The sequence below is a fragment of the Passer domesticus genome, chromosome 6 (assembly GCF_036417665.1).
Source record: "Passer domesticus isolate bPasDom1 chromosome 6, bPasDom1.hap1, whole genome shotgun sequence".
Classification (NCBI taxonomy): Eukaryota; Metazoa; Chordata; class Aves; order Passeriformes; family Passeridae; genus Passer; species Passer domesticus.
Window position 1 is genome coordinate 60,928,029 of NC_087479.1, and position 27,987 is coordinate 60,956,015.

Sequence of the window (27,987 nt, forward strand, 5' to 3'; positions counted from 1 at the left end):
GTACCTCAGGGAGATCTGATTGTAGGGTAAGGATGATATGCAAATATCACTGTAATGATATAACTGAATGTTAGTGCCGTTGTCTGTACATTAAATCATACATGAGATAGAAGAAAATGTGTAATTGTTGACAGTTTGAGCAAGTGAAAGATGGAGAAGGAAATGTTTAAGTGTTGAAGGTCTGAGCAAGTGAAAGATGGAGTTTTGAGTGAGTAAAATGAAAGTGGGGAATCCTGCAGCTCCGAGATATGGGGCCGGGATTCAGTGGTCTGGTGTGGGGATGCAATGAGGGCATGATGAGTATAGCTTGTAATTTTCACGGGGAACAGATGGAAGTTTTACGTTAATAAAATGCATGATGTGTGGTAGTATGTTGACGATATGGGGATGAGGGGTGGAATGTCCTAGAGTGAGGTTATGATGCTTGTATCCCCAGTCGTGAGTTCTGTTAGTGCTGGATATTATGTTCTGTGCCTTCAAGACTGGCTCAGAAGAGCAAGGTTTGTTTTGGTTTGTTATCAGCCTGCTCCCCCGCGGCTGGCGGGACACAGAGACGGGGCAGTACTACTTCTGGCAGAAGAGCCAGAAAGCGACACCCCCACCACCGAGCCGAGGCAGATCTGCGCCGGCCTCAGCAGCTCAGCTCCGGCCGCGCCGGGCGGGGCGCGGCATCGGAAATGCCGGCTGCCGGCGGGCCCCGAGCCGGCACGGGCCGGGAAACCAATCGCACTGTTCTCCCTGTGCCGTCACAGAACACCTTCCATTGAATTCACTACCGGGGGCACTCGCGCGGCCCCGTGCCAGCCTCCGCCCCGGCCCCGCCCGCCCCCGACGGTCGCAGGCCGGGGCGGGCGCTGCCGGCGCTTCCTCGGCGGGGCTGGCGGGTGTTCGGGTGCGCCATGGGGCAGTGCCTGCCCTGCCTGGGGGGCGCCGTCAAGGACGTGGTGGAGACGCCCGACCCGGTGAGTGCGGGACGGCGGCGGCGCCGCGCCTCCTCCCCGCCTTGTTTACAGTGGCGCCTGGCGTGCCGCCATGAGGGCGAGCGCGGGGGCGGCCGCCTTCCCTGCGCGACATGGGGCCAGGCCGCGGGGCTGCCGCCGTGCCCCGGCGGGCAGCGGCGGTGCCGGGCACACGGAGCCCGTCCTTCGGCCCCCGGCCCGGGCTGGGCAGAGCTCTTGGGCCGAGGCCGCCCGGGGCACCCCGCAGCGTGGGGCCTGGCGCCCCGGAGCCTCCTGCCGCTGCGCCGCACGGATCGCGCGTGGGCATGGGGTAGTGTGGGGACCGGGGGTTTCGCGTGAGACGTGTTACTGCATAATCGTGGCCAGCATGACCCCCATTTTTACACGAAATAGAAAAAAAAGCTGTGCTTCCCCCTCCCCCCGGTGGATAGTGGTGCTCGCTTCTAACTACCCTTCCACTGCATGACATTTTTCCTGGGTGAGTAAGAGCCCATCTCAGTGGTTTGTACCCCTCATCTGAGGATTTCATGGGGGACAAGGAAAGGAGCCTGCTCTGCCTGGGAGAGCAAGCATTCCCCTTCCCAGACCCTAAAAGGATGTTTTGTGCACTGCGTGCCGTTTCACCCCAGTCTGGGTTTTTTTAGTGAAGGTGCAGAACAGCTGAATAGTGATTTCTGGTGGGGTTTGGCTGTATATATGTCAGTAGCTGCTCTTCTGGCCTATTAGTCACTAAAAACACTTTGTTCTTGCAGGCTGGCAGTGCAGGGAAAGATGATGCTAATTGACTTGAAGGTGTTATTTTGTGGGAGTTAGTATCACAGATTTGAGTTGTACTTAAAAATTAAGACTTTAAAAAGAATGCAAAGACTATATTGAAGTAGAATTTCACTGTCTTTAACATTTTACCTAGGAAATAAAAAGAAGACAACTAGCAGAAGCTGCTGAAAAGAGGCAGATGGAGGTAATGTCTGATAAAATGTCATTTTTTGAAATTATTTTTTGATAACTGATTTATGGGGAGAATGGCTTTGGCTTCTCTGGTGACACCGGGTATCCTGTTTGGGTTGTGGGAATTGTTGTTAAGTACTTTCCTGGTATTCTTAATGTTGTACTTTATACCTTTTATATATTAAGAATTTAGCTAGGTGCTCTAAGACCATTACAAAGTAACTGAGCTTGTTTGTATGGGAGATATTTTACAGTAGTTTATAAAACAACCTAAGAACTGGAAGAGCAACTTCAACATTATTTTTTCCTTGTTCTCAGACTTGAAAACAAGAGATGGAGAAGTATTCAAACCAGAGTGGTCAAACAATTGTTGCAGTAGTTTCAAGTGGTAGTGCACTTGTACTTTTCTTAAAAATGCAGGTTGCATGCACTTGCAGGTTCTTTATCAACAAGGCAACAATTTGGACGTGTTTATCAGCTCAGATTCCAGCAAAGATGTAGTATTAGTCTTTTGTCTTTTTAAGGTGGCCAAGCTTTAACTGCTTATATGTCCTTAAAGTTAGAAGAGGTAGGATACAAATGCTCTAGCAGAACAGCCAACCTGGTTTTTTTCCTTACACACCTCAAGACTTATAGCATATACTCTTATTGTAGATTTTGAAAGGTGTGTCTTAAAGACCACAGCTGAACTGTGAAGAGAAAGGATTGTTATATGTGTGAATGTTAGTTACATATTAAATTATGAGTTGGCCATTATGCGTGGGAACCATGACTTGGTTTGAAGGGAGTTTAGTAAATAATTTGGAGCAACAGCTGAGTGATGCATGAGACTCCTTAAAACACTTGATTTTGTGTCATTCTACGTACTAAAAGCAATCTACATGTTGTTTTCAACCACAAATGGGTTTCAGTCACAAAGAGATTTTTAAGCATAACTGTAGGAAATAGCTAGCTCTTACCTGGCTAAAAAGCTTTCCTGAGAGGAAGGAAGCAATTAGGGTTGTGGATGTCCTTGAAGTTTAGTGGGACCCATTGTGCTGACAAAGAAAAATGGAAGTATCACTCTGTTACTTTTTGTTTTCTTGGAAGACAAAGAGATAAAAAGTATCTATTGAGATTTTTCAGGACTATCTTTGAGGTCATTTTAGCCTCTGAATGTTGGGTAATGGAGATGTCTTGCAAGCAGCAATACTTAGTTTCACCCTTGTGAGGGGACAAGAGAGTAGATCAGATGTCTTTCCTTCTCTTAGTGTTTTCTTGTACATGCTTCTCAGCTGCTCATTATCCCTCCTGACATCATATGAGCTGTTCTTCCTTTTGGGGTGCTGCAGACAGTTTGGGTACCTGACTCACTTGGAAGGCCAGTTTCCTGAGAGGCAGAGAACATGTGGTCTAAGTAGGTTGTTATTTGGTGGTAAGATTTGTCTTGGTACCCCACTGGACCTTGAAATTCAGGTGAGAACATTGTTGGTTTGCCTTGGTAGATTTTAGCATCTTTTGTATAACTTCTGCTATGTTTTTATAACCCTAAACTTAGATAAGAATCAGTTTTAAAACTTTTTCTTTCTTTTTTGTTTGGTTTTCTTTTTTGGTTTTTTTTTGTGTTTTTTTTGTTATTTTTCTATTTCATGGTGTTAACTGTAATTCTGATGCTCCTGCCATCTAGTCTAGATTGTCATTAAAAGTTCCACAAGGATGTGAAGCAGGCAGTTTACAACAGATTTTTCATTTGGTACTCCTGCTACCCACACACCCTGTGACATTTTGAAGGGTGGACTGCTCTCAGATCACAGTTGAAAAGTTGAACTTCCTCACAGCCTGAGCTAGCACTACTAACACAGCTCTTTTTCTCCCCTGTTCGTGAGGGTAAAAGTAGGCCCTGACACTGAAAAAAACAGACTAAAAATTTGTGATCTTTTGGGAAGGGAAGATTCTGGTTCTGCATCTGAGGATGAAACATCTTCACCTGGATGTAATAACAAAGGGAAACAGAAACACCTAACTTACCTATGGGACCAGGAGTTCACAGAATGAGGAAATATCCTGAAAGGGCTACCTTGATGTATCAGAAGCATTACTAAGTGCTTCAGTCTTTTCATGCAAACCACAGTTCATAAAATAGTGTTGCAACACTTGCAGTTTGGTTTCTCTCCAGAAAAATAGCTAACCTGGTCTTACTCAAATGTGTTTTCTGCCAGGCTTCCTCTCGTGGTATTAAGAATGCTTACTCTGTAGAGCAGAAGAAAAAGAAACAGGAAGAAATAGAAAGAAGAATGGCAGCTTCACGTCCTGGAGGAGAAGGAGGACTGCGAGTAAGTTTAAAAAAGAAAAAATGTGATTCAATTATCTATATATTCACTGTGAAAATCTGTTTTGTCATGTAGAAGATTGAATAACTTGAGGAAAAACCAAAAGGAAGGGAAATGGAATAGAAATGGAAGCATGTGTCATTGTCATGCAGTGTTCTTAATGAGACTTCATCACTAGGACAGAAAGACAGTAGTGATGGCAGAGAGCTTTTTTTTCTCCCCTCTTCTTCCCAGTTTCTACATACATGATACATCAGTTTTACAGGTCTCTCAGCACTGGGGACCTCATCACTGTGTTATCCTGTACTCAGTGTCTTTTTTCAGTGCCAGTTGAGATTGTCTCTCTTCCTTCAGAGCTTATAGAAAATATTTGAGCTGAGTAGGGCAATGGTTTGGTTTATGTGTCTCCCATCATGAAAGAAATATACAGTGTTGGCATAAAATTACTACTACTGCTATTCTAATGTGAACTTTACCTCAGAAGGCCAGGCAGAAGGTTCATGAAGAATTACAGTCTCTCCAAAACAATAGGTGTATCTGATCATTGAACTCAGGTTTTGTAAGCCTATGTCTTTTGTCCTTATCACCATACATGATTCAGGAGGCAGGAGTTTGTGTAAGTTGCCGCTGATACACTGTATGTCCATCACTTGCTGGAATAAAAGATTAACTGAGAATGTAAAGGTGAACGGAGAATTTACTGTAGTTTGACAATCTTACAGTGTTTGTTTGCTTTGGGATTTTTTTCCTTTCTTTTCCTTATCTTCATACAAATCTGTGGTGTGTTTTTTTTGTTTCTTTAGTGGCAGGTTGGATAACACATGACTTCTGAAGAGAAGATGATTAATGTTTACTGCCAGTAACTTGTCAGTTTCTGCAGCCAAGTGGCACTTACTCATCATGTGGCTTTTGCTGTTCACCTCTGAAGACTCAGCAGTACTTTGCCATTGTGGGACAATGGATGTGGAAACATTCACAAAGAAATTTAAGAACTAATTCTGAACACTATGGTTTTGCCAATTTTGTTTGTTTGTTTTCCATGCATGTTTTACTGCTTCCCTGTCAAGACTTCCTGTCAGCTGGAAGTGGCCTCCTTATGTGTGGTCAGCCAATATGTGTATACCGTCTGGTCAGTTGATGTCTGTCTGTCTGTGTATGACTGGCCTGAGCAAGCTCAGGTGCCCACATGTTGGTTTGGATGCTTATTTCAAGCTCTACAATTAAACCAAGTCCTCATGTAGAAAGTTTTTCATACATGTATGTATTTGAATATGCAGATGACAGCATTTCTTTTCTGTTTCCTAATGACTCTTGCACTGCTTAGGAATTTAGTGCCTTTTTGAAAAAAGAAAAGTAGTCATGGCAGGTCCTTACAAATGGAATAATTTTGTGACTAGCAAAAGAAAAAATAGAAACCTTTATAAATTCTGTGTACTTAGATCAAGAATGCAGTTTTATTATGAGTGTAATAATTATTCTTGTTTTCTCACGCAAGTTTCTTTTGAGTCTGTAAGTATTTATAATGAATACTGAAAGTTAAACATGAAATTAAAAATCCTGTTATTAGTTGTATTCATTTATTACCACAAGAGGGCAATGCTAACCTTCTCAGGATTTTGAAAAACAAACTGGAAAACAGTTACTATGCCATCACTTTGCCAGTTAATTTCCAAAACTTTCTGTGTTATCTAATTAGCTGGACTACTTACAGTGCAAAAACGTTTTCTTTTCCCCAGAGAGCATTATGCACATTATGCATGGGCCCAGTACTGCAGGTGCTGCATTTCTGACCTAGTCAAGATGCAGAGGCTTTTTTTTCACCCCTTGAACTATGTATTTTGTCTTTCACATCTCAGTACTGCCCAGTGTTGTCCTGAGAGTGCAGTCTTGACACAGTTTCCTGGCTCAGCCTTTAGAACTGAGCGGAGAAGGGAGAACTTTCAACATTAGCATAATGGTGTTTGGGCTGAAGAAAGCTTGTATCCTTGGCTGAAGACTGCCTTCAGTTTCCTTTGATTGCTGGCAATTGCTCTCTTCAGTGTATTAACTGTTCATAATAATTTTTTTAAAGTCTAGTGAAAATGCATTGGGTTATAAAAAGGTATCTCATACATTAATTTGAAATGAGAATTTCAGTCTAGCATCACAGTAGGTGTCCTACAAGACACTTAAGCAGCACTTACACGTAGTTGGTCACTTGGGTTATTTAAAACTTTAAACATTTTTCTCTTTATTCTCTGTCATATGCTCCCCTGAAACTGCAAGGGGAGCAAATAACCATGTCTCTTGTCATCCAAGCCTCTGCTTGCATTAGTGCCATGAACACTTGCATTTAAAGCCATTGAAAGAACCTAGGGAAAGCAATCATATTCTCCATCCTTCATGTAAAAACTAGAGCTGTCTATGCTTCTTAAGAGACCTAGTTTTGAATGTTGGATTTATTGTATGGCTAAGGAACCACAGCAGAGGATGTGGGAGTGTGTAGTTCCAGATTATAAATCACCTACAAAGCTGTTTCAAAAGATGTTCCTATACCATACCTATCCAGTTGTCCAAATTGCCAGGTTTAACTGACTGGGAATTATTTGAGGAAATAAAACCACTGACTGTTGGTTTAACTTTTGTTTCAGCTGACAATGAAAGCAGAAATTATTGCAGATCAGTAGTGTACAGCTGATAGCAACCTGACATGTACCACTAAACAGTAAGGCTGAGAGCCCTGTAGATGAGCTGCTCTCTCCTTACAGATGTCTTCCCTGTCTTTCTGATTGCTTAGTGCAGTAGTAGGTTTATGTGAACCACAACAGGAGTTTTGTCCTTATTTCTCTCAATCCTGAATGTTTACTTCACCTCGGAGGCTGTTTACAATGCACCTTTTCACATAGATTATTAATATGGTTGATATTTTGTTTACGTCAGTACAACTCTTTTTTTTCCTTCATCTTCTGAAAGCCCAGTGTTGTACTTGAAAAACTGGCAGGGCCAAGCCCAGTACTGGTAGACTGGACTGAAAAGCTGACTCTCCATGACTGGGATAGCATCCTCTTTGTTGCAGTAACAGAGTGAAACCATTTGCCACTCCATAGCGTTAAAATTCAAAGATTATGTTAGAGAGAGAATGTTTGTAGCAGATATCCTGAAATTTGGGAAGGCACAGAAGCTGTGTCTCTACAAGGATGAGCAGCATCACAGTGGGCCCTGAGGAACACAGATGACTTTAGCATGTGCATTTGGCACAGTGACAAGACTGAGTACTTGAGACGCAGCTCATCAGGCACAAGCAGTGCCAGCAGTTTTTCCGGAGTCTGGGAAAGCCTGTACAGCCCCATCAACATTTGTGTGATCCCACCTGTGTTCCTCCACCTTACCTTAGTTGACACACCACAGGCTAAGAAAGTCATAGACAGAGCAAAGAAGCAGCACTGTGCCTCCTTCCCTTGTCAGGTACTCAGGCTGCTGCCAATGAGGCAGTACAATGTGTAAGCCTAAAAAGATCCCAACCCTTGTCAGCATCTCTAGGAAATGCTTCTGTAACTCTGGTGTGGCAAACAGCTCGTCTTCCAGATCTAAAGTGAACATGTGTAATAAGTTCAGGATTGGGTCTTCAGTTACAAGAAACTTGCTGTACACACTTCCATTGCCTTCTCATTTCACTCATCCCCACCAACAATCCTTTAACTAGCTGCCATAGATTTTCCATATCTTCTCTAAATTGCTGTTGGAAAAAAGGTGGTACTGCAAGGGAAGGAGCAATTATCCCTACAATAAAGATGTGAAAAACCCCTATCCTCAATCAGAGATGTAAATAATCCTGCTTGGGAAAAAATCTCCAGGTAATGTATGAATAGCAAGGTGACAGAATGCACTTCCTATAAAGAGCAATAACAGATATTAGTTACATTTCCAAACTAGTTTTGAATGGCTTCCAGCATGATGAGTCATATTTGACATTATACAATAATAATTGTTTTTTGTAAATAATTTTACATAATTTATCCATTTTGAGATTTATTCACAGGCATCTCCCATGGAGTTTGGTCTCTGAGGACTTTGAGAAAAGGCTTCATTGTAGCTCCTATTGCTTGAAGTTTTTAGGACTTCAGCCTCCTCAACATTCACATTCAGCTAATTTACACAGCAAGATGGTTGAAATCACTACATCGTAGAAAATTACCTAAATTTGTTCTGCCCCTATCACTGCAGCAAGGGCTGTATGCCTTTGAGCAAGATTCTGCTGCTCAGCTTTAGCTTCATAAATTGAGCCATAGGTTCCTAACAAGTTTTCCAATTCCTACATTGCTACAGGATCTAATACACTTATGAAAATACTATTTATCAGATTAGCAACACTTACCTCCAACCCCCTCTTCCAGACTAACCAGCTTACTGCATTTCTTTTGTTGTTTGTTTTATTGATGCTTTCATTTCCTCTGTTATTCACACCCACATCAATGCAATCAAAAGCAGTAAGTCCCACCTGGATGTTTTTTACATCAGGTGGTACTGCCAATACTTTAAAATAAAATCCTAATGTCTCCCATTCTGGAACTGGCAAATCTGAAGTTTTAAGTCAAGGAAGTGTTTTAATGTGATTTTTTTCAAAGACATTTGAGTACCCCCCCAAAACAAACAAACAAACAAACAAACAAACAAAACTATTTTGACAGGTACAGTCCAAGCACACAAAGGGATTCATGCTGAGTTTAAAAGCTTGATTTGGATTTACTGGGATTGTTGAAGTTTACTATTAAAATAAACTTATGAATACCTTTTTTATAATTATCTGCTCTGATTTATTAATATGTAAACAACTTCAAATATTTTAAAAACCAACATCATAATAACAACACAAACTTAGTCTTGGATGATGGAAATAAAGATTAAACTTGAAGACCTTGGAAGTGTTTTCAACCTCTAGGATTCTGTGAAATCCAGCTAATTATGTTTAGAAACCTAGCCATTATTTCTAAATAAACATCTCACGTTTCCATGAGTGATTTTTTTCCTTCCCTTTTCATTTGAAAACAGATCTGTCAGTGCTTATATTAAGATCATGATTTTTTTTTCAGCTACGCTACATTTTTTATGAAATGATGTTACTTGTGGTCTGCTTTCTGCTCCCTTTGGAGGACATATGACAACTTCTATGACAACTGAGACTTCCTATGGCTTTTCAAGACATTTATTGCTGAATATGTGTTTAATCTTCCTACCTAGTGTTTTAAAATAAGATTAAAAGGCTGTAACTTTGAAATTATGTCCTGCTACATGGTCTGCTGCACCCAGCAATTGTGAACTGATTGTATTCAGCAGGTATTTTTAGATGAAGAGGCAGGCCTTTTCCACAGAAGTGAGATACAACGTGCTGATTTTAATAAGGCATGGAACATGAAAGATTGTCTTGATCCTTTCTAACCCATAGGCATTTATTTTTCTGTTAATTTTAAAGACCACAGGAGCAGATCATAAGACCATTTAAAAAAAAAGTTAACATCAGAAAGTAGAGAAAAATACTAGTCAGGACTAAAAAAATATTTCCAGGATGCTTTTGATTTTTTTTTCCCTGCAAAGAAAAATTAATTTTCAAAAAATATGGGTATTTCTGTGTTATCTGTTTGCCCCTTTCTTTGTGCAGCTCATTATTAGGGCAGCAAGTAGTGTTGTGCATTGTAAGCATCCAGTCAGTAGCAGCAAAGTAGAGATGAATGATTACAAATAATGAGATTCAAAATGCATGAGTATTTAAAAAATTTTATTTAATTTTAAAATTTATACAGTCAGTGAAACAATCCTATAAAATGATTTTTCTAGGATGTTACAAGGCACATAAATTACCAAATATAAACATAGAAAAGTAGCCAAAATAATGAACTAAGCCCACATACACCTTTAGCTATATTAGAGGTGTGTGAATGATTTATGAGAATATGAATCACTCTATTTACAGGGTAATGCATATTTCACATTTAACAATAATCAACAACATTAAAAAGAAGGGGAAGGAAAAGCTCATATCCAAGAACAGAGCCACATTTTGCCACTCCAGAGGGACTTGCATTTTCTGAAGCTCCTCCCTGGGTGAGAGGGCTGTGTTAGTGCTTCCCTTTTGGGCTGCAGAACATCACCTGGTGTGACAACCAGCTCTACTGTCTGACACAGGAAGGGGCACTCTCCCCACTTCCCCATGCTGCCATACTGGGCAGCTTTGTGAAAAACAGAAAGGATCTACACACAGATCGAACACTCAGCATTGTTTGCAGCTTTAAATAGTAAAATGGTGTGAAGGGGTTTCTTGGGCATTCTCTTTTAAGTAATGGCTTTGAGAAGTTGTTTGGCATGCAATAAGCCATTATTTTCCACTTATTAAGAAAAGATTGCAAAACATACAGTCAATTTTTATTTCATTTCAAGAGACATTACCAAATAATTTCTCCAAATACCCACTTTTCACCTGCATATATATATTTCAACTACACTAAAAATGAGGGATTCAAAGCAATAAGATTTTGGTACAAATATATTTCATTGTGTATTTCCTTCCAATAATAGGATCCACTCCTTTATGTAGCTCTAAGTATACATTCACATAATAAAGAGTAATAATTTGGCTAAAAAGATATGCCTGTTTATTATCCGATTGTAGTAATTTGCCTATCAAGGATAATTTGCTATAAAAGATACAGTACTAGAAATAAATAGTTCTAAATTCAAAGATCTTCAAAATGGGGTGTCATTTCCAGTCTGTGTTAAATTTTCCAAAGTCCTTTTAAAGCATCAACTAAATTCACTACACTTGAGAGAATAATTTGGACCTACATACATGAAGTCCCACTCACATGAGAAGCTTATTTCACTTAATTTCCTTCTTGGTTTTGTAATGGGCAGAAACAACCAGATAATTGTCTGGATTCATGTCCCTGATGTTTGGAGACTTGCTCTGGATTGGAGACGTTTTCCCATCTACTCGGGAGATCTGAAGCATTCGGCATGGGTCATGCTTCAGTAAGTAACCTGCAAAAGTCTCCCAGCCTCCTCCAACACGAACCATCACGTGTTTGTTGTGCAGCATCTGAAATTACATAGGCGGGAGAAAAGAAAAACGCTCTTGAGAGGCAACCATTCAGAAGGAAATCGTACTTTTTTGCTGTAAAAACCTGCTTACTTTAATTGAAAGCCAAAAAACGTAATGGTAGTACATAAAAGGAAAGGAAATACTGTACAATAAAAGGAAAGGAAAAGAAACTGTAGAGTGTTTTTATTTGAATTTTAAAAGTAAATTTAAAAAACTGTAAGAAAATGGGCTGGTATTTTAAACTAAAGATTTTCATATTTTATGTAAATAAATGCTACATGTTCTTCTAGTCCTATAGCATGGAGTCTTTTTGTTCTTCATGTCTTTAGTAGAAATATGTCAGGGAATATGAATACTTAAAGATTATTATTTTAAAATATATTAGTAAAGACACCATTTTATATTGAATTGAAACTGGCTTTTCTTTACAGGAGTAGTGAAGGGCAAACAACCAAAACAATTTCCTCTATCTCTGAAAAATTTAAGAGAAAAAACATATTTAAGAAAATGAAATTACATTTATTTTAACAATTAAGTCTTTCTGACAATACATTCTAATAAAATAGTTTAATTAAATATTAATAAATATTAATAGCTGTAATTAAAATAATCCAATGAGGTATATTAGAAGTAATTTATCTGGGTTTGGAAACACCTGAATTTTCTGACTAAATTCAAATAAAATTTTTCTGCAAGTGCCAGTGTACCTTCTCCCTTGCCTATCCTTGAATTCAGTTGGTGATCTTACTAATTTCTCCCTTTTGTTTCTCCATGCAGAACAGCAAAATAAATACTGGTGAGGTATCATAAAACAGCACATTCTATATTTATTGGGTTATTTTATTACCAATGTGAACACCACATTGAAAAATGCTTTGATCAGGGTATCTCATGAAATGGTAAACAACATTTAGCTGTAGTACAAGAAATTAAAAATTGGTCTGGTAAAATGTGTCTAGAAGACACATTTAACACAGTCTAGGTTTTTGAATTTGGATGTGTGGCAGTGATGCCTGTCCATGTTTTGACATGTCCAAAACTCCCTGGAGGGCTGGCAGTATTTGCAGTTGAGACTTAGATGGCACGTAAACCTTTTGTAACACAGCACAGCCAACAAAACAGGAAACATCCTCAATCAAACAAAATCACACATAATAGAAGACAAAAAATTAACTTAAAAAAAAAACCCTCAACCAAAGAACCCCTCACCTCAGCCTATTTGAATTCTGTGACATAAAGAGACAGATTCACCTGAAGTGAAGAAAGCATGGCCAGCTGTACAACTCAGTGAAGTTTGAAAATCAGGTTACATTCATAAGGAATGGAACTCTTCATTAGAATAAGCAGCTGCAGATGAAATCTCATTTGACAGTTTTCATTTAAAACTGCTACACAAGGAAATTCTTGCTTGTGCACTTTGGTTTTTATGTAAAACACAATGTGCAATCAATTATGGATACTGAAAAATAAAGTTACTTCTGATCCATCGCAAAGAGGTGCTCAAGCACCCTCAGTTTAATGAGTATCTCCCAGCTACTGAGTCTGCGCTGGTGCTCTGGGTTGTGGGAGTTTTCATTTCTACAACAGCCGTACACGAATGAGGTTTTTCTCTGGATTTATGGGAGGGGGAACAGAATCAGACTTTTTCTCTCAAGGTTTGTATTTTAGTTTCAAGACTTTGATTTGAGCTGACAAGGATATGAGATCTGAATCATGCCTTTAGTCTGGACAATATATCATGAAAGAAGCAAATGGTTTTTGCATCAAGTTTGAAAATTGAAGTTCAAATGGAGACAGATCCTTAAGAGAATCTAGAGAATTTTATTTAGCAACGTTCTTCTCTTTGAATGCCTTAGAAAGCTTTTGAGAAGTGCCCCAAAAACTTTTAACATTAAAACAACTTAAGCCAAACTGGTGCAATACAACATGGGGTGGGGAGGGGTTGATTGTGCCTGAATTTCAGCTTCCCTATATTATCATAGGGGGATTCACGTCCCAAGAACAGTTAGTAGCTGGGCTTTTGATTAAGATACAAAGTTAGCAAAAAGTATATTTGGTTCAATTTCCCTTGCTGACTACTGTGCAAACACACTCTAAACACACTATTTCCTGATACTTAGGTTAAATGCACATCTTTTGTCTTTCTCCTCTTTGATCTTAATCTTTTGTGTTACTACACTATTATAAAAATCATTGAGTGCTTGCTTTCTACAGGCAGAGTTTTCCTACATCCTAAAGAGACACAGTTTATGTTGTGCTGTGTCACAAATGCACCATTTTACTCCTACTGTCATATCTTGATGTTAGTAACATCAGCATGAATCCAAAATAATTCTGCTAGTTTTAGAATTGCTCCAGCTCCACAGAAGTATGAAAGACTTCTTAGCATGGAAAAAAACAACAACAACTTGCTTTACTTTCTAACTGAAAAAACAGTTTTCTCCCCAAAATACTTCAGCTGGAGATGAAACTCTTGAGATTTCATATTCCATCCAATTCACCTTTTCAATTGCATGAGAGCTCTGAGAAGAAAAAAGTTGGATTCTACAATAATAAAGTTTATTAGTAACAATTTAAATACATTCATGGCGTACATGTATTTTCACACTGCTATCCAGCCAACTAAAACTAAGAAAATCCTTTCTGAAAATAAAATCCAACATATGCTTGTGATTGCCATAAATTCCGTTATTTCAGTTGTGCCTGAAACAGGGCTGTCACTAAAGCTCTTCTCTCTTGAATCTGTCACTGAATCTACAGTGAACCAAACAGATATAACAAACCAGAAGAGCAGAAAATAACATTACAGAGGAAGAAATGATAGATTTGTTTTGGTAGGCACCAAGGCTGTATCCAGAGATAACAAGGGAAAGAGTTAATAGAAGTTAGGTGACACTGAGCTGCATTGCATAGGACTTTGGCTTCAGTATAAAATATAGTCTAGGCAGTTATGGTTTTCACATACCCTAATTTGGTGAGTTTGATGCCTTATTAAAGAGATATCAGGTGTATGTAAAGAAAGTTAGTTCATCTAAATAAGCAGTGCTTAGCTGACTTGAAAAATTCCTATTCTGTTGTATAGGAACTAAAAATCTATCCCAATATAGTTACACTTCTGTGGATGCTGACAGTTTAGTCAGAAAAAGAAACAGATACCTTTCACAGGCATTGTCCTGGGGAAGTTGTGAGAAAGCTCAGAGAAAGAATGAAAACAATTCTTCTCTTAAGTCTCTGCAGCTGGTGTTTGTGAACTTGTGGAACATGTTATACATGATGTTATGGAGAGATATTTACAAAGAGGTGTTGTTTCTAATTAACCAATGGGGTGATTATTAAGAACCAATCAGGTTCTGTGTGAACGATGTTGCTTATAAAAATGTGAAGCTTTGTAATAAAGTAGCTTTTATGCCTTCTGAAAATACATGGAGTGTATCACCTTCATTCCTGTTCCTGACTCAATGGTGACACACTTCAGATTATAACTTTCTTACAGAATATTTCAGAAGGTGAGAGGAAGAAGAAGGAGGAATTACACACTATAGATCTGATCCAAGTACTACAAAAGCCAACACAAAAACCCTGCTGACTGAAAAGGAACTTGGGCTGGGCTCTGGAAGCTAAATGCAGCGACCTAAGGCAAATAGAATTAGTTGGTATGACTTTAGACCAACTTCAGAAACAGCGTAGGCTACACAGTGAGAGAATATTGACTATAAAAATTGAAGGTGTTTGGCAAAATAATGCAGAACATCACACCAGTGGCTATGAAAAAAAAAATTCACACTCACAAAAGTGAAATATTAATGAGATTGCTAATGAGAAGAAATTAAATTTTACTGAATATAAGCCACTTAGACTTATCGTTATCAGTAGATGTATCTTGGTGCTTGTATCTTAGGACTTAAGGATCCTTCTTTGAGTGGTGTTCAGAACAACATCATGAAATGGGCTTCTACATCAATACATTTCACATTATCCGCAGAAACATCACAGGCCAACCCTAAGGAAATACCACTGTTCTGAAGACTTATGTGCATTACTGTATCAGACTGCTGCCCACAGCAAGCTTGAAGGCTTTGCTGCCTCCACTGAGAGGTACACCCGCCCTCCCACATCAAGGCCCCCTCAGATATGGTACCACTACCTGATGATTCTGCTGCAACCCCCACTGATGTTATTTAGGAATCATTTTGCTCCAGCCTGTCCATACCTCTTTTGCTGATCTACCCTCCTGTCTATGAAAAATAAATTACTTTCTCAAATCTTAGCAGTATTCAGCATTCACTAACAATTCTTAGTAAAAAAACCAAAGTGAGAGCAGGATACAAATCTCAGACCAGGAATGGGACTCAGATCTAGGCTTTTAGCCTGCCCCAGCGACTCTCTGGGCCTGTATCTAGAATATGTTAGTGTCAAGTAATGACAAATTATTCTGCAGGGATAATTCTGCTCATGTGGACATTTTCATGGAGTAGGACATCTTTTCCATATAAGAGACTGTTGTGACAAGAAGTGATGTTTGGCACTGGCAAATGGTGAAGTCTTGGAATTTGATGCACATATCTCTATGGAAGATGAAAAAGTATTATCTGCAGACTTGAGACACTACTGCTTCAGGAAACAGGGCTAGCAAAATTAATCTTTAAAATCCCCAGAGATTCCAATGCTTGGCAGTTACCCAGGTCTTCTTGAAAGTGGCCACTGAAAATTCTCACATTTATCACTTAATGTGGAAACAGGTCTCGCTTGGTGAAGCCCCGAGAAAGACTCTGGAAGACTGGCAGAAAAGTCTGTGTCCAGAAGGGTGCAGAGAAGTCTGTCCAGCTGTATGCTTTCCCAGACACTCTGATGACAGTGGCTCAACATCCCTGACAGTCACCAAAACAAGCAAAAGTTCTTGCTAACAGTCCATGCTATAGTCCATTCAAACAGGATGACTGGCCAAGAAGAGGACACCACCACAGTAGGTGATAGAAGTCATTTATACTAAAACCATATAAAACTAGAAATTTTCTAAATTCATTCAAACAGGGATGCGACTTTTCAGAAATTAATAGGTAACTGTTGCTACATGAAGTTTTTCTACTTCTCTGAGAATTCACTGACCTGAAAACACCAGAGTGTGTAACAGGCTCCTGATTATTTGCTTGAAAGCCAAATGTAGACATTAAAAATATCTCGTTAGCAAAGATTATGCAACTTCATCACTAGAATTCATCATAAAATTTATAGCAAAATCCTGAAGTATGATCTGATTTAATCATCAGCCAGGTTCTATTCATGTACAGTCCTATTTTTAAAAGTTTATAGACACTGTAGCATAAATATTATAAAAAGCAGTAGTACTCTTAAACAGAGGACTCCCTTACACACAAGGAATCATGGGAGTAATTCCCAACAGAATATGGAAGAAAATCAGTGGGAAAGCTAGAAAGCTTCCCTCCAACTACACTGTCTCTTGGCTTTCATTCCCCTTTTATCATAGAATTTGCGTCTTCTTAGAGAAATGCTTTAGTCTAATAAAGCAATAAAGCTTATTTTAGACTTTTAAGGAGTCACTTATGTGCCTGAGTGCATATCCAAGGGATTAAAACTAAACCTCACCTCTACATATCTGAAAAAGTGTAAATTATGTAGCCAATTCCAGGTACTAATTATTCATCCATATTGAAGTAATCTATTTGGAGTCTATTAATATATATTTTGGCAGATGATAATTTATTAGTCCCTTCCAACATAAATTATCCTAAAAATAAGTAAAAATAAGTCTTTCTCCACCTGAAAACCAGGAAATATGCACTCCTCATCTTCCCTTGTCATCCCTCATTAAGTCACATTTTGCCTAGCTCCCCTCTTTATATAGGATTATATGAAAATGCTTTGTATAAAAATGTCTTCGAGTTTTAAAAGTTCCAGATGATGCGACCTCAGCCATTACATATGGATTTGTTTAAGGACCAGCTCTGACTTTCTGTGTTGTCATTCTAAAACTCCAATAAAATAGCCTGCACTTCCTCTCTCTTCAGACACCACAATAATGACATGAAAAATAGATGGCTCTCTGGATTAACATCTCCCTCTCATTTTTGTGGAGTTATATGTTGTAAATCATACTAAACAAATCTCTCTTAGTTGGAAAAAATGTCATAAAAAAGCTCAGACTGAAAAAATATGTCAAGAACATATGTTAATTGCTTGTCACAATATTTCTAGCTATGCTACAGTTTGGTTTTAGAATTAACATACTTTCTGAATTATGGAGAATTTTATTTTGATGTTACATCTTGGGCTGTATCAAATACATCAACACGTATCCACTTAATTCATTGAAACAATGAATTAAGTGGATACGTGTTGATGTATTTCAGATCAAAATTCAGATCAAAAGAACAAACATACTTTGTTTACACAAACACAAAAGGTGTCCAAATAATCATTCCGATATGTAAATACCCAAAGGGCTATTTAGACATTAAAAGCATTAAACAGAAAATGGCAGGTGTAATTATCCACTTTTCTTATTTTCAAAATTTAGCTGTCACTTCACTCTGCAAACAAAATTCATCAAAGAGGACTGTAGACATGTCTCTGCATGCAGGACATTAAGGAGGTCAGCTACAATAAAGATGGTGGTTTTAAGCAAACCCTTAGACTTTTGAAGTTAAAAGTAAGCGAGGTTTTGTGCAAAACTGCACTGAGTACTAAATGCCATGTAATCCTCCTAGGCAAAAACTATTATGATAATAGGAGTACCAAATATAAAAGAAGGAATGGCAGCAGAGCAGTATATCACATATGGTGGCATCTTTAAGTTAATATATGGCAAGATCCCTCATCTGCCCGATGAAGAATTTAGGGTTCAATTTCATATGTTTGTATCATTTTCCATATTCAACTCCAAACTGCTTCAGATACCTGCAGCAGACACATTAATAGTGAGGGGTTTTTTTTAGCAGTTAAGAATGAGATAGTACTATTATTGTGATCTATCACAGATACCACTGTATCTTCAAAGAAGACTTACTCTTCAAAAAAAGCCATCTCTCTTCAATTAAGATGCAATGAGAGACTCGTAAGATTTAGTGGGCAACAGACACCCCTAACACTCACTATTCTAGGATAGAATTTTTTAATTATAAATGTGTTTTCATTATATTTTCTTCCCTACCCATATTTTTGTCATTTTTCTATTACACAGTTGAGTGTTCAGGATTTGTAAAGTGATAGCAGATTAAAGTATCATTATAAAATACAATATTAGGTACTATGACTTTTTACTGTAATATAATATTGTGTTATATTATTAAATAGATATTACCTATTGTTTCACAGTTTAACTGAGTAATACATTTTGAAATAGAGATGGAAATGTTTAAATATATAAATAAAGTGAAGATCTACTCCTTACCGCTGGACACTTACTCAGTAACAGGTGCACTTCTTTTCTAAGTGAAACCAGTTACACGTTTTTAATAAATGAATGATGTAGTTCCTGCTGAAGTCAACAGGCAGTCCAATTCTTCAAAATGTATTTTGGGTCATGTTTTTTGGAAATCTGAGCCAGACCCTTTTGCTAAAATAAGTAAGATTTTTTTTTTCTTTTATGAAAAGGCCCCTAGGATAAAGGCTTTAAAACCCTAACCACTATATTCTTTGTTAATTAAATCCACTCCTTTCAGCCTTCTCGTTCTCCTTTTCATCTCACAGATATTTCTATAAAAAGATATATAACAACATCAACTGTTTTATTTCACTAAAACACATAGCAGAGAGCTATTGTCATTTAGAATAGGAAGTGATTTGCTTCCACCTAACTCACCTTTACTTAATTGATTAGTCATTTTGCTTGTGTGTTGATTTCTCCTTTTTCTAAACTGGTATTATTGTCCATTTGGCAACTGCCTCCATTTTCAAAACCACTCCTTCCTTTGAAAAACTTAAGCAAACAAGGGTAAGTAAAATGGAGTTAAAATGAGACTACCTTTGTCTTTTGGGACTCAGCTTCCTTTCAAGCCTTTTATATTCCATTTATAAGTGCCTTAGAGATTAGGACCTCCTTTGAGATTTCTACCTCACTACTTTCCAATTTGTTTTTGCAATAATTACCCAAGCTGTTAAACTACCTTATCAGTCAAAAATCTTGTTTTTTACAGTGCTTATGGAATGCTATTATAAGATGTCATGTTTTTGGTGCAGCGCTGGTAACACAACTGGGAATAGAAAACATCTGTGCTGAAGACAGGCAGAAAAGTAAGTGGCTACTGATTCCACTGAAATCAGACTGCTGTAGCTCAAAAACAAACACTTCATATATTAATATACCTTGTTGGTATGACCTATGTTATGTTAAAACACTGCTTAAGCAACTTATAATTCATACATGATTGCAAATTACTCCTAACAGGAAGGCAAGTGGAACCTGTAAAACCATTTAAAAATCTGGGAACAGTGCTCCCAAGTATCTCAACCCTGTGCCTTTCACCATTACACAGAGCTAAATCCAGCTCCACTCTTTCAGTTCGTGCAGAAAGCAAATCTCCACCAAGCCTCATGGCAATATGAAATGAAAACAAAAACTGTCTTAGATTTAGCCACAGCTCAGGAAACTAGCATGTAATCAGGTCAGAAACCCAATACCACGGGGAAAAAGTTTGTAAATTGTTCCTAGAGAGTTCCCCAGAAGAGGTGCAGATGTGGAAAAGCTGATGGCTTACTTACATCTGAGTTTATAAAGGTCTGAAAGAAGCTAGGAAACACTTATTTGATCATGAAGCCACAGTGTGTCTAAAAATGAATAGGATGCTAAATTATTAAAGCCCTATGTGATCTAAGAGAAATAAGCAGTTTCACAAGCCTCCCTTTATAGCAGAGAGCAGGTAAATGGCATGTTTGCAGTGGTATCAGGAACAATGTACCAGAAAAATCTTCTATTTGATGTATCAGCAGAACATCATACTAGGACAGCACCACAGCCTCCCAAAAGGGGCAACAGCAATTGCTGAAAACAGTACTCTGATAAATCTTACAGGGTGTCACTGAAGATCAGCCAGTTGTGGGTTGTGAGAAGTACATCAACAGCAGGGTTGTGAGAGAATAAGAAAGTAGAAATCGGGATGTGGGGATGAGCAAAATTATAATAAACAGGTGGCCTAGAAGTACCCACTGGAATGTTAGAGATAAGAGTACTTGAGAGCCAAGATGTGCTGGGGTGATTCATACTGTTATTGTATTCTCTATCTATCTGTGCCAAAATACTCTTACTGTCTCTTTCAGACCCTGATGCCTTGAGAAGGCTGTCCTAGAACAGAGGCTAGACAGAGTTAAAGAATAAAGTACGTATTTATTTAAAAGCCTTAATGGATACACCTTGGATAGTACAAGAGCCTGGCCAGGGCTACACCCAAGATGAACCCAAAATGGTCATAAAATGGACAACTGGTCACAAGGTCTCACACTTCTATAAGGTTTGGTCCGTTAGCATATTGGAGTTAATTGTCCAATTATAGCTTCATCTCTCTTCCTATGTTCTTGGGCCTCAATCTTGTAACAGTTTTCCTTGGCTCCAGGCTAAAAGGAATTATTTTGTCTGCCTGCCTTGTGAAGAGAACTTGCTAACACTTAATATGAAGCTCAGAACTACACAGCTAGGCAGCACAGAATCTGAAAAATAGGAAAGCTAAAACTTAAGACATCACCCTCCATCTGGGACCCTTGTGTATGTGGGGTTGCGATCGTGGGCATTTTCAAAATCTCCCTGCCCAGGTGGTTTGCTGGTTTTTGCCATGAAGTGTTTGCTCATGGGCTGCTTGGTCTTTGCTCAGTGAAAGGTTTTGTTTTTTTCCTTTTTTTCCCCCCGTTGGCTAGGAAAGAGTGTTACTGGGTTTGAGCTTCCTTGGCGGGAGTTCCGCACGTCTCTGCTGGCGACCCTGCTCCAGGAGCGAAGATAGGAGCAGAGCTTTCGCTCTTCTGTGGCAGCTTTGGGTTTCCAAGTAGCCATTTGTAGAAAGTGCAGTTCCCAATTAGAAACTGTTTCGAAGTGAACTGTGCAAATTCTGACAGCAGGGAAAAAAAAAAAAAAGCAAGTGAGGCGCTGGGGCCGGGACACGCCATGTCCCCCAGCGGCCTGGTCCTCCTGCTGCCACCCCAGCAGCAGCAGCGGCGTGGACCCACATGAGCCAGCAAGCTTCCATCTGCCTCTAGAGCTGTCCTGTAGCTCCTGCCTTCCCAGAAGGGGCTGTCACCACCCGGCCTTTTTTCCTGGGGCAGGCGGTCGCCTGGGAGGTGCCATTTTAGAAGTGAAGGGTGTGATGGCATCCCCCCGCCATGTCCTTCAGCCACGCGGCCGCTGCTGGTGGGTGCCATTTTGGGCCTCTCCTTGTTCTTGCAGGGTTGTGAGGTCTAGCAGTTTAGTTAACTAGTAGTTACTTACCATTTTTTTCCTCCTGCCTGCTGGTATTCTGTTTGTTAATAAATTTTTGTGGGTTTTTTTCACTTCGTTCTACTCATATTCATTCCTTATTAGTGGAAAGGGATTGTATGAACTCTTAAAGGGAGACAACTCATTCCAGAATGTTGTCCATTCAATTGTCTCAAACCAAGAGACAAGGGAAAGAAAGTTTCTTTCCAGCAGGCACCTAAGAGTAAGCAAGAATCTAGCAGTCCACTGAAATCCTGAACTGATATAGCACATGGGATAATGAAGGATAGTGAGGGAAATCTCAGGGCAACTCACAGTAATTACAACTTAAAAGACTGAAAGGACAAACTGAAAGTGGAACTGTCAACACTGTCTCATAAAGTATGGGATCCAGCACAGCGGTGATTTTTAGTTGATACACAGTCTGCTGAAGAGATAGTAGAGATTGTTCCATAGTTTCAGTGATAAAATTGTACATGATACCTGACCTCAGGACCTGAGATATTTGCAAAGACCCATAAGGAAAGCCGTGCCTGGGAAACTGAGAAATTTACAGGAATGGGATGGGAACAAAGAAAGATCCACTTGCACAGTGAAGTGAATAGAAAGACTTCATGAAGCCTGAGACATTGAAGAACAATCCTTTGATTAGTGTAGAAGTCCCAGTTTGAGGGTACTTCTGCAGTCATTCTGTGTATCATCAAAAAATACTCAGAAGCCATGAAATAACATCTTACCTTCTGCAAGGCAAGTGAGGAAATAGGATTTTTTTCCCTTTTCACATTGCAAAAATGCAACATCCTTCATCTTTTTGTGCATGGCAAGAGATGAAGTCAATATGCTTGGCATAATGGCAAAAAAACACTAATGCACAGGAGTTCAGCTATTTTTAGATATATATTTATGTATACCTGAAACAGCCAGGAATTGTTTTAGAGGTTGAAACCACAGCCAGGTAAATCCTGTATGGCACAGATAGCTATTGACCTTTGGAATTAACAATTGTGTTAAACATTTCTACAAAGGGAAGGCATTGAGACTGACTACACCAAAGTTACTGCACTTAATGAAACTGCTTATTTCTGTTTCCACACAATAGCAGGCTCATTGAAATAATTATTCCAAGTATTCCTGCCTAACTAACTGAAACTGAGATACATTGTCATACTGATAAAAATAACATGACAGTTTGGACATTTGAAATTCTTATTCTTGATTTAATTTTACCTCAAACCTTACATTTGGCTTCTGTCTGAAACTATTTTATAGAATTTGGAAATAGCATCTGTTTCATGTCTACCAGTAAATCTTGCTTCCAGCAAGGTGAGCACTCTGTGTGCAAGAAATAACACAGATGCAGAAATAAACACAACTCCTGTTCATTAAGAACAAGTGTATTTCTGACAAGTGAAGGCATTTATGCCTTGGACAAAAATGAACAGTGTCAAGGAAAATTATTTAGACATGGGATTCATGTTCAGAATGGTATTTGCAAGTAAAGGGACTGCGCACTTCCAAGCACTTTGGGTGACATCTGGTGCATTGAGCTCTGAGGGCAATTAAGGTGACACTTTTTTGTTTCTTACTCTCCAGACACATATGTCTAGGCCAACCACAAGGAGGACCTTGTCCCTATCAACTGAAATGTGTGATATTGAGCAGAAATCTAGTTGCTCTTAGCTGCAACACTGACTCATAAGAAATATTTTATGCAACACTCAGCAGAAGAGATGATATGGCAAACAGATGAAATACATAAAAAGAAATCAGACAGAGTTTATGAGAGTAAGTGAAAGTGTCAACTTGCCAATGGTATGTCTGGATGGAGTTATGGAAAACCATATGTACTAAAATCAAGTAATAGGGGTAGGGGAAGACTGTATTTAAGAAAAAAATTTAAAAAAACATTAGCATGAGGCTGCTAAAATAAATTTATGACAGATTTCTTAATAAGAAGAAAAAGACTTTACTCTTAGCTTTGAATAAAAACCCAAACAAACAACTAACTTCTTAATTGCAATGATTAATCTTTCTATTAGCATTTGGGGCCCTGAAAAGTTTCTCTTAAAGAAACCCAAATAGCTAGAGACAATTCCCTCTCACTTTCTAAAGTCAACTAAGTTTTTACCCCTCACGAAATACCTCTAAAATAATGTTTTAGAGCAGTGAGGTACTATTCAGAATAAGTTAGAGGCAGAATTTAATAGAAAATAAAAATATGAGTTCTATCTATAAACTGTGCACAAATTTAAATTAGAAAGCCCACTGAATACAGAAAGGAATTAATTTTACCCAGACTATCAAGATTCTTCCAACTTACATTCTCTTAAGGCTGTTGAGTCACTTACAGAGTGTATTTATGCAGAGTGATCATCTATTTAGATTTTGCCACTGAATTCAGCTAATGTAGAGTTTCATCATGCAGATGTGCGTGGGTTCCATGTGAACATGCTCGTGTTATGGGACTGCAGAAGTACATGAAAATGTTCTTATGAATCCTTAAGTGCCATCTGTTCTCTAGCTATTTTATCAAGACTCATTCTGTCTCCTAATTTTCTGCCTCAAAACAGCCAAATAAAAGAAAGTACCTCCTGCAACTAAACAAAAAACTGCACATCTTCATCTACAGAATTCTTCTCACTGACTGCCTCTGGAAGCAAAGTGCCTGTGGTAGGTGACAGGTGTTTTAAGTCCACAGACTGATTTCAGTTACTACATACATCCAACTGCAGCAATCTATGTGTTTCCCTCTCTGGATTTTTTTTTTTAGCTTCCAAATTGCTTCAAACAGCTACTTTCAAGTGTATGCAAGATTAATGCAGTAGCTGGAGTTAAAATGCTTACTTGCTTCCTTTATTATGCATTCCCATCCTCTGGGACACCAGTACAGCAAACCCTTCCCTGTAGTTGTGATCTTTGTAATATTTGTCACAAAAGCAATTGTTGGCCATTTTCCCCAGATCATTGACTTTTGCCCCCTGTTGAAATAAAGACTCTGCCAGTCCTTTAGTGGTTAAAATCATGACCCATAAACTTTCAAATTACGTTTAAGGTATTTTGATTTACCCAAATCGTCAAATTGACCATAGCATTTCAGTTTAACATGTGAAGTCCAAAAAAAAAAAAAAAAAAAAACCAAAAAAACAAACCCAAAACCAAACAAGCAAATAAATAATAAACAAATGGTCAGTCTAGAGTCATCACAATTCAGTTCAGTAGCTTCTTATAGCCTATAAAAAACCCAACCCCAAACTAAACTAACCAACCAAAAAAAACAAAAATTCCTCCACAAAGCCAAAACTATCAAACACGTCAAGTCAGGACTGCAGTAATAAGGAAAATCACAAGGAGGCAGGCAAACATCACAATCAATTACAACCATGAGTGATAGGAATAAAAAACTATACTCCAGAGAAATGAAGATCTCAAAAAGGATAGGTAGCACTTTTTCATTTCCTCATGCAATAAAAATAATAAAAATGAAGCATTTCTGGATACCTTAAGAAAGAACTGAATACCATGTATTTTATGCCTGCAGATTTATCTTTGCGAAGAATTAAAAAATATATGACACTCTAGGGGTCTTCTGCATTACTAGTCAGTGTCACAAATACTTTGACTTTTAGATGGTTTTCTGCCTTCTATGAATTTATTCAGGATTCGCAGCTGCCTCATTTGTTTTGGCACTATCAAGCAAGCAAAAGAAAATTCAATAGTTTTAAAGTGAGGGTCCCAACAAAAGAATACCAGAAAGATTTGAATTTTTCTGGACATTTTCTGGACACTTTCAGATGTAGAAACTGCCTATATATTTTGCATGAAAAGTTCAATAATGCCTTTACTACTCAGGCTTTTTTACTTCTTCATGGTATCACTTTCAGGAAAGGCAAGTGCTGAGGTGTCTGATCCAACCCATAAGAGAAAATAATATGTAATGACTATAACATTATTTCACTTCCTGAAATTTATGAGATGTAGGTTTAATTATAAGCTCTAAAGACATATTTTCACATATCCTTCAGCAAGTAAACATATTGTAATTCTATGCTTCAAGTCTCTAGGCTTGGCATAACAAGACCTACTTGTTCCAGTTCATCTGTGTACAGGCTTGCTGGCTAGTCAAGGTAGGAACTGTGAATATATGTGGATAAAATATCAACATTAAAAAGTACAGTTTCTGATAATTGAGATAGAACCAGTCAGAGGGTAGCTATATTTGAAATTAGGAGTTTTTAAGATTTAACATATGCATAACATAACTCCTCACTGAATGCCTGCAGATGAAATTGGTCCACGCTCAAAATTATTGAGCTGTCTATATGTTCCTGAAGATGAAGAATTTATAGTGCACAATTTCAATGTGCACTAGCCCCTGCGTTACTGTGACTGCAGCTTATTAAAATAAACATATAAAAATAAAGAAACAAACATAAAATAACACCACCAACATGATGCATGGCAATGATGGTAGTTAGAAAGTTTAAATTAAAGTGAGACATGTAAAACTGGGGAAGTTTCATTCATATGACTACACTGGCCTGTGGAGACCATGTACTAAAATCCAGGAGTTATCCAAGAGAAGCTATAATATGCTTACAATCAGTTTATCCCTGTGCCAAAGAATCAATGTTTTAAAAAGCTTTTTAAAGCAATACAATATACTAGCCAGCCATAAAGACATTTGGCCTTGGTTGCTTAGCAATCCTAGAATAGAAATGTAAATAAATTCATCCAGCCTTTATTTCTGACTAATTCAAAATTACATTCTATTGTCTAATCATCGTAAATATATCTAACAATATGGTCCTTTAGAAGGAAACTATTATTTATACTATCCTCTAAAAAAAGGCTCATTAAAATGTGGCTATACTGAGGATACTGCTTACAAGGCTTTTATCTAATAGCATCACCAAATAAATTGAGATAAATCTATTGTTTTCAAGCATGGGTTATACTTCAGTAATTTAATCCACCTACTCTTCCTCCATCTTTCCTCTACAGGATATTTATTTTGTGTACTTTCCATAACCTAACCCACAAGCTTCATGGAAGTCTGCTCCCTGCATTGCAGGTGAGAGAAAATGAAAACCTCGTAAGGAATAGAAGCACAAAGGAATGAGCATCGAAACAGAGAGGAGTGCAAACCTTATCTTTACAAGTGCCCCATGGCAATCCAGTACTCCAGAATGGCAAGGAGAAAACAGGGACCTGTCTTGTTCCAATCTCCTAGCTGTCTTGTATTCTGAGGCCAGAATATTCCTCAAAGAGATGCAGTTCAATTTTAGTATTAGTCCAGTAGGAGCTATTGCTTAACATCTACATTAAGATGAAAGACTGCATATGAACATTTGTTGTGGAGTAGTAGTAGCTGCTAATTCACATTCCTAAAAGTAATTTGGTAAATTTGCCCAAAAACCTAAGTTAGAGTCAAGTTCTACAGAAATGTAAATTAATTCCCATTAGACTGAAAGAGATTTTCTAGTCTGACTCTCTTCCAATAAGTTCTGGACCATGGTGTGAGGGCTTGGCCTTCAGTTGCTTCTGCTCATTGTGTAGGTGCAGCAGTAGCTGTTATCCCATCTCCTCCCACTAAGACTGTTCTGAGTTCCTAGGTTTCCACCACTCCAGACTCCTTCCCTTGATGAGTTGCACCTACCACCCTTCCTATTTATAACAAGCAGTAAGGAACTCTGGATGCTGGACCAATGTCACTCTTTCTTTCTCCTGGACTATATAATGTATACTGTCAAAGAAGGAAGAGTACATGGACAGAAGAACAAAAAATGGGCAGAAGACTTCAGAAAAGAAAAATATTCCCCTCACCCCCCCCTCCAATATTTACACGATTCCACTTCTACAGCTTCATTCAACTTGATGTCCTTCTTTTGGAAGATGCTCTCCTAGATTCCTAACCCTGTACTTTCATAAGCCTGTAGGTGGACCATGGTAAGGTTAAAAACATGAGCTGACCAACATTTAAGATTAAAGGTAATAAAGAGTCTAAGTCTGTATTTACTCTGTTATTTGTTGTATGTCTCATGAACTGACAGAAATTAACATTTCTTTTTACTTGTAGAGCAGTTATCTTTGAAAAATGCATCACTCGTATGTTATATTTCACTCTTTTTCCCATTTTCTCCTCACCATAGCCCTGAGGGCCAGCAAGTCTCTGCTAACATTGTCCTCTGGCCTCACTCTAACATCAATTCACAAAAAAAAAAATTAATTTTCCTTTATATCTTTTAACAACACTGTTCTCACTGTGGCAAATTTCCAGCTCAA

General features: G+C 38.4%; 2 protein-coding genes and 1 long non-coding RNA gene across 5 annotated transcripts in view; 2 read left to right on the forward strand and 1 right to left on the reverse strand.

The window, feature by feature from the left end:
* The first annotated feature begins 638 nt into the window (after positions 1-638).
* Positions 639-5,782, forward strand: SVIP (small VCP interacting protein). Its single transcript, XM_064426204.1, has 4 exons — positions 639-962; positions 1,870-1,920; positions 4,106-4,219; positions 5,020-5,782. Exons 1-4 carry the CDS (start codon positions 900-902, stop codon positions 5,032-5,034), a joined length of 243 nt encoding a protein of 80 aa, XP_064282274.1. The 5' UTR covers positions 639-899; the 3' UTR covers positions 5,035-5,782.
* Positions 5,783-9,947: 4,165 nt separating this feature from the next.
* Positions 9,948-27,987, reverse strand: part of GAS2 (growth arrest specific 2) — a 93,407-nt gene continuing 75,367 nt past the window's right edge. For both annotated transcript variants that reach the window (XM_064426200.1, XM_064426202.1), the window contains one exon: positions 9,948-11,285. In XM_064426200.1, the coding sequence (XP_064282270.1) occupies positions 11,067-11,285 (219 nt within the window). In that variant the 3' untranslated portion in view covers positions 9,948-11,066. The remainder of the gene's footprint in view (positions 11,286-27,987) is intronic.
* LOC135303921 (uncharacterized) lies at positions 21,251-27,690 on the forward strand. 2 transcript variants are annotated; one of them, XR_010365337.1, is made up of 4 exons: positions 21,251-21,639; positions 24,276-24,375; positions 25,760-25,829; positions 26,707-27,690. It is a non-coding gene; the product is annotated as an uncharacterized LOC135303921 (long non-coding RNA). The 2 variants fall into 2 exon arrangements; XR_010365338.1 differs by lacking the exon at positions 21,251-21,639 and adding an exon at positions 23,305-23,490.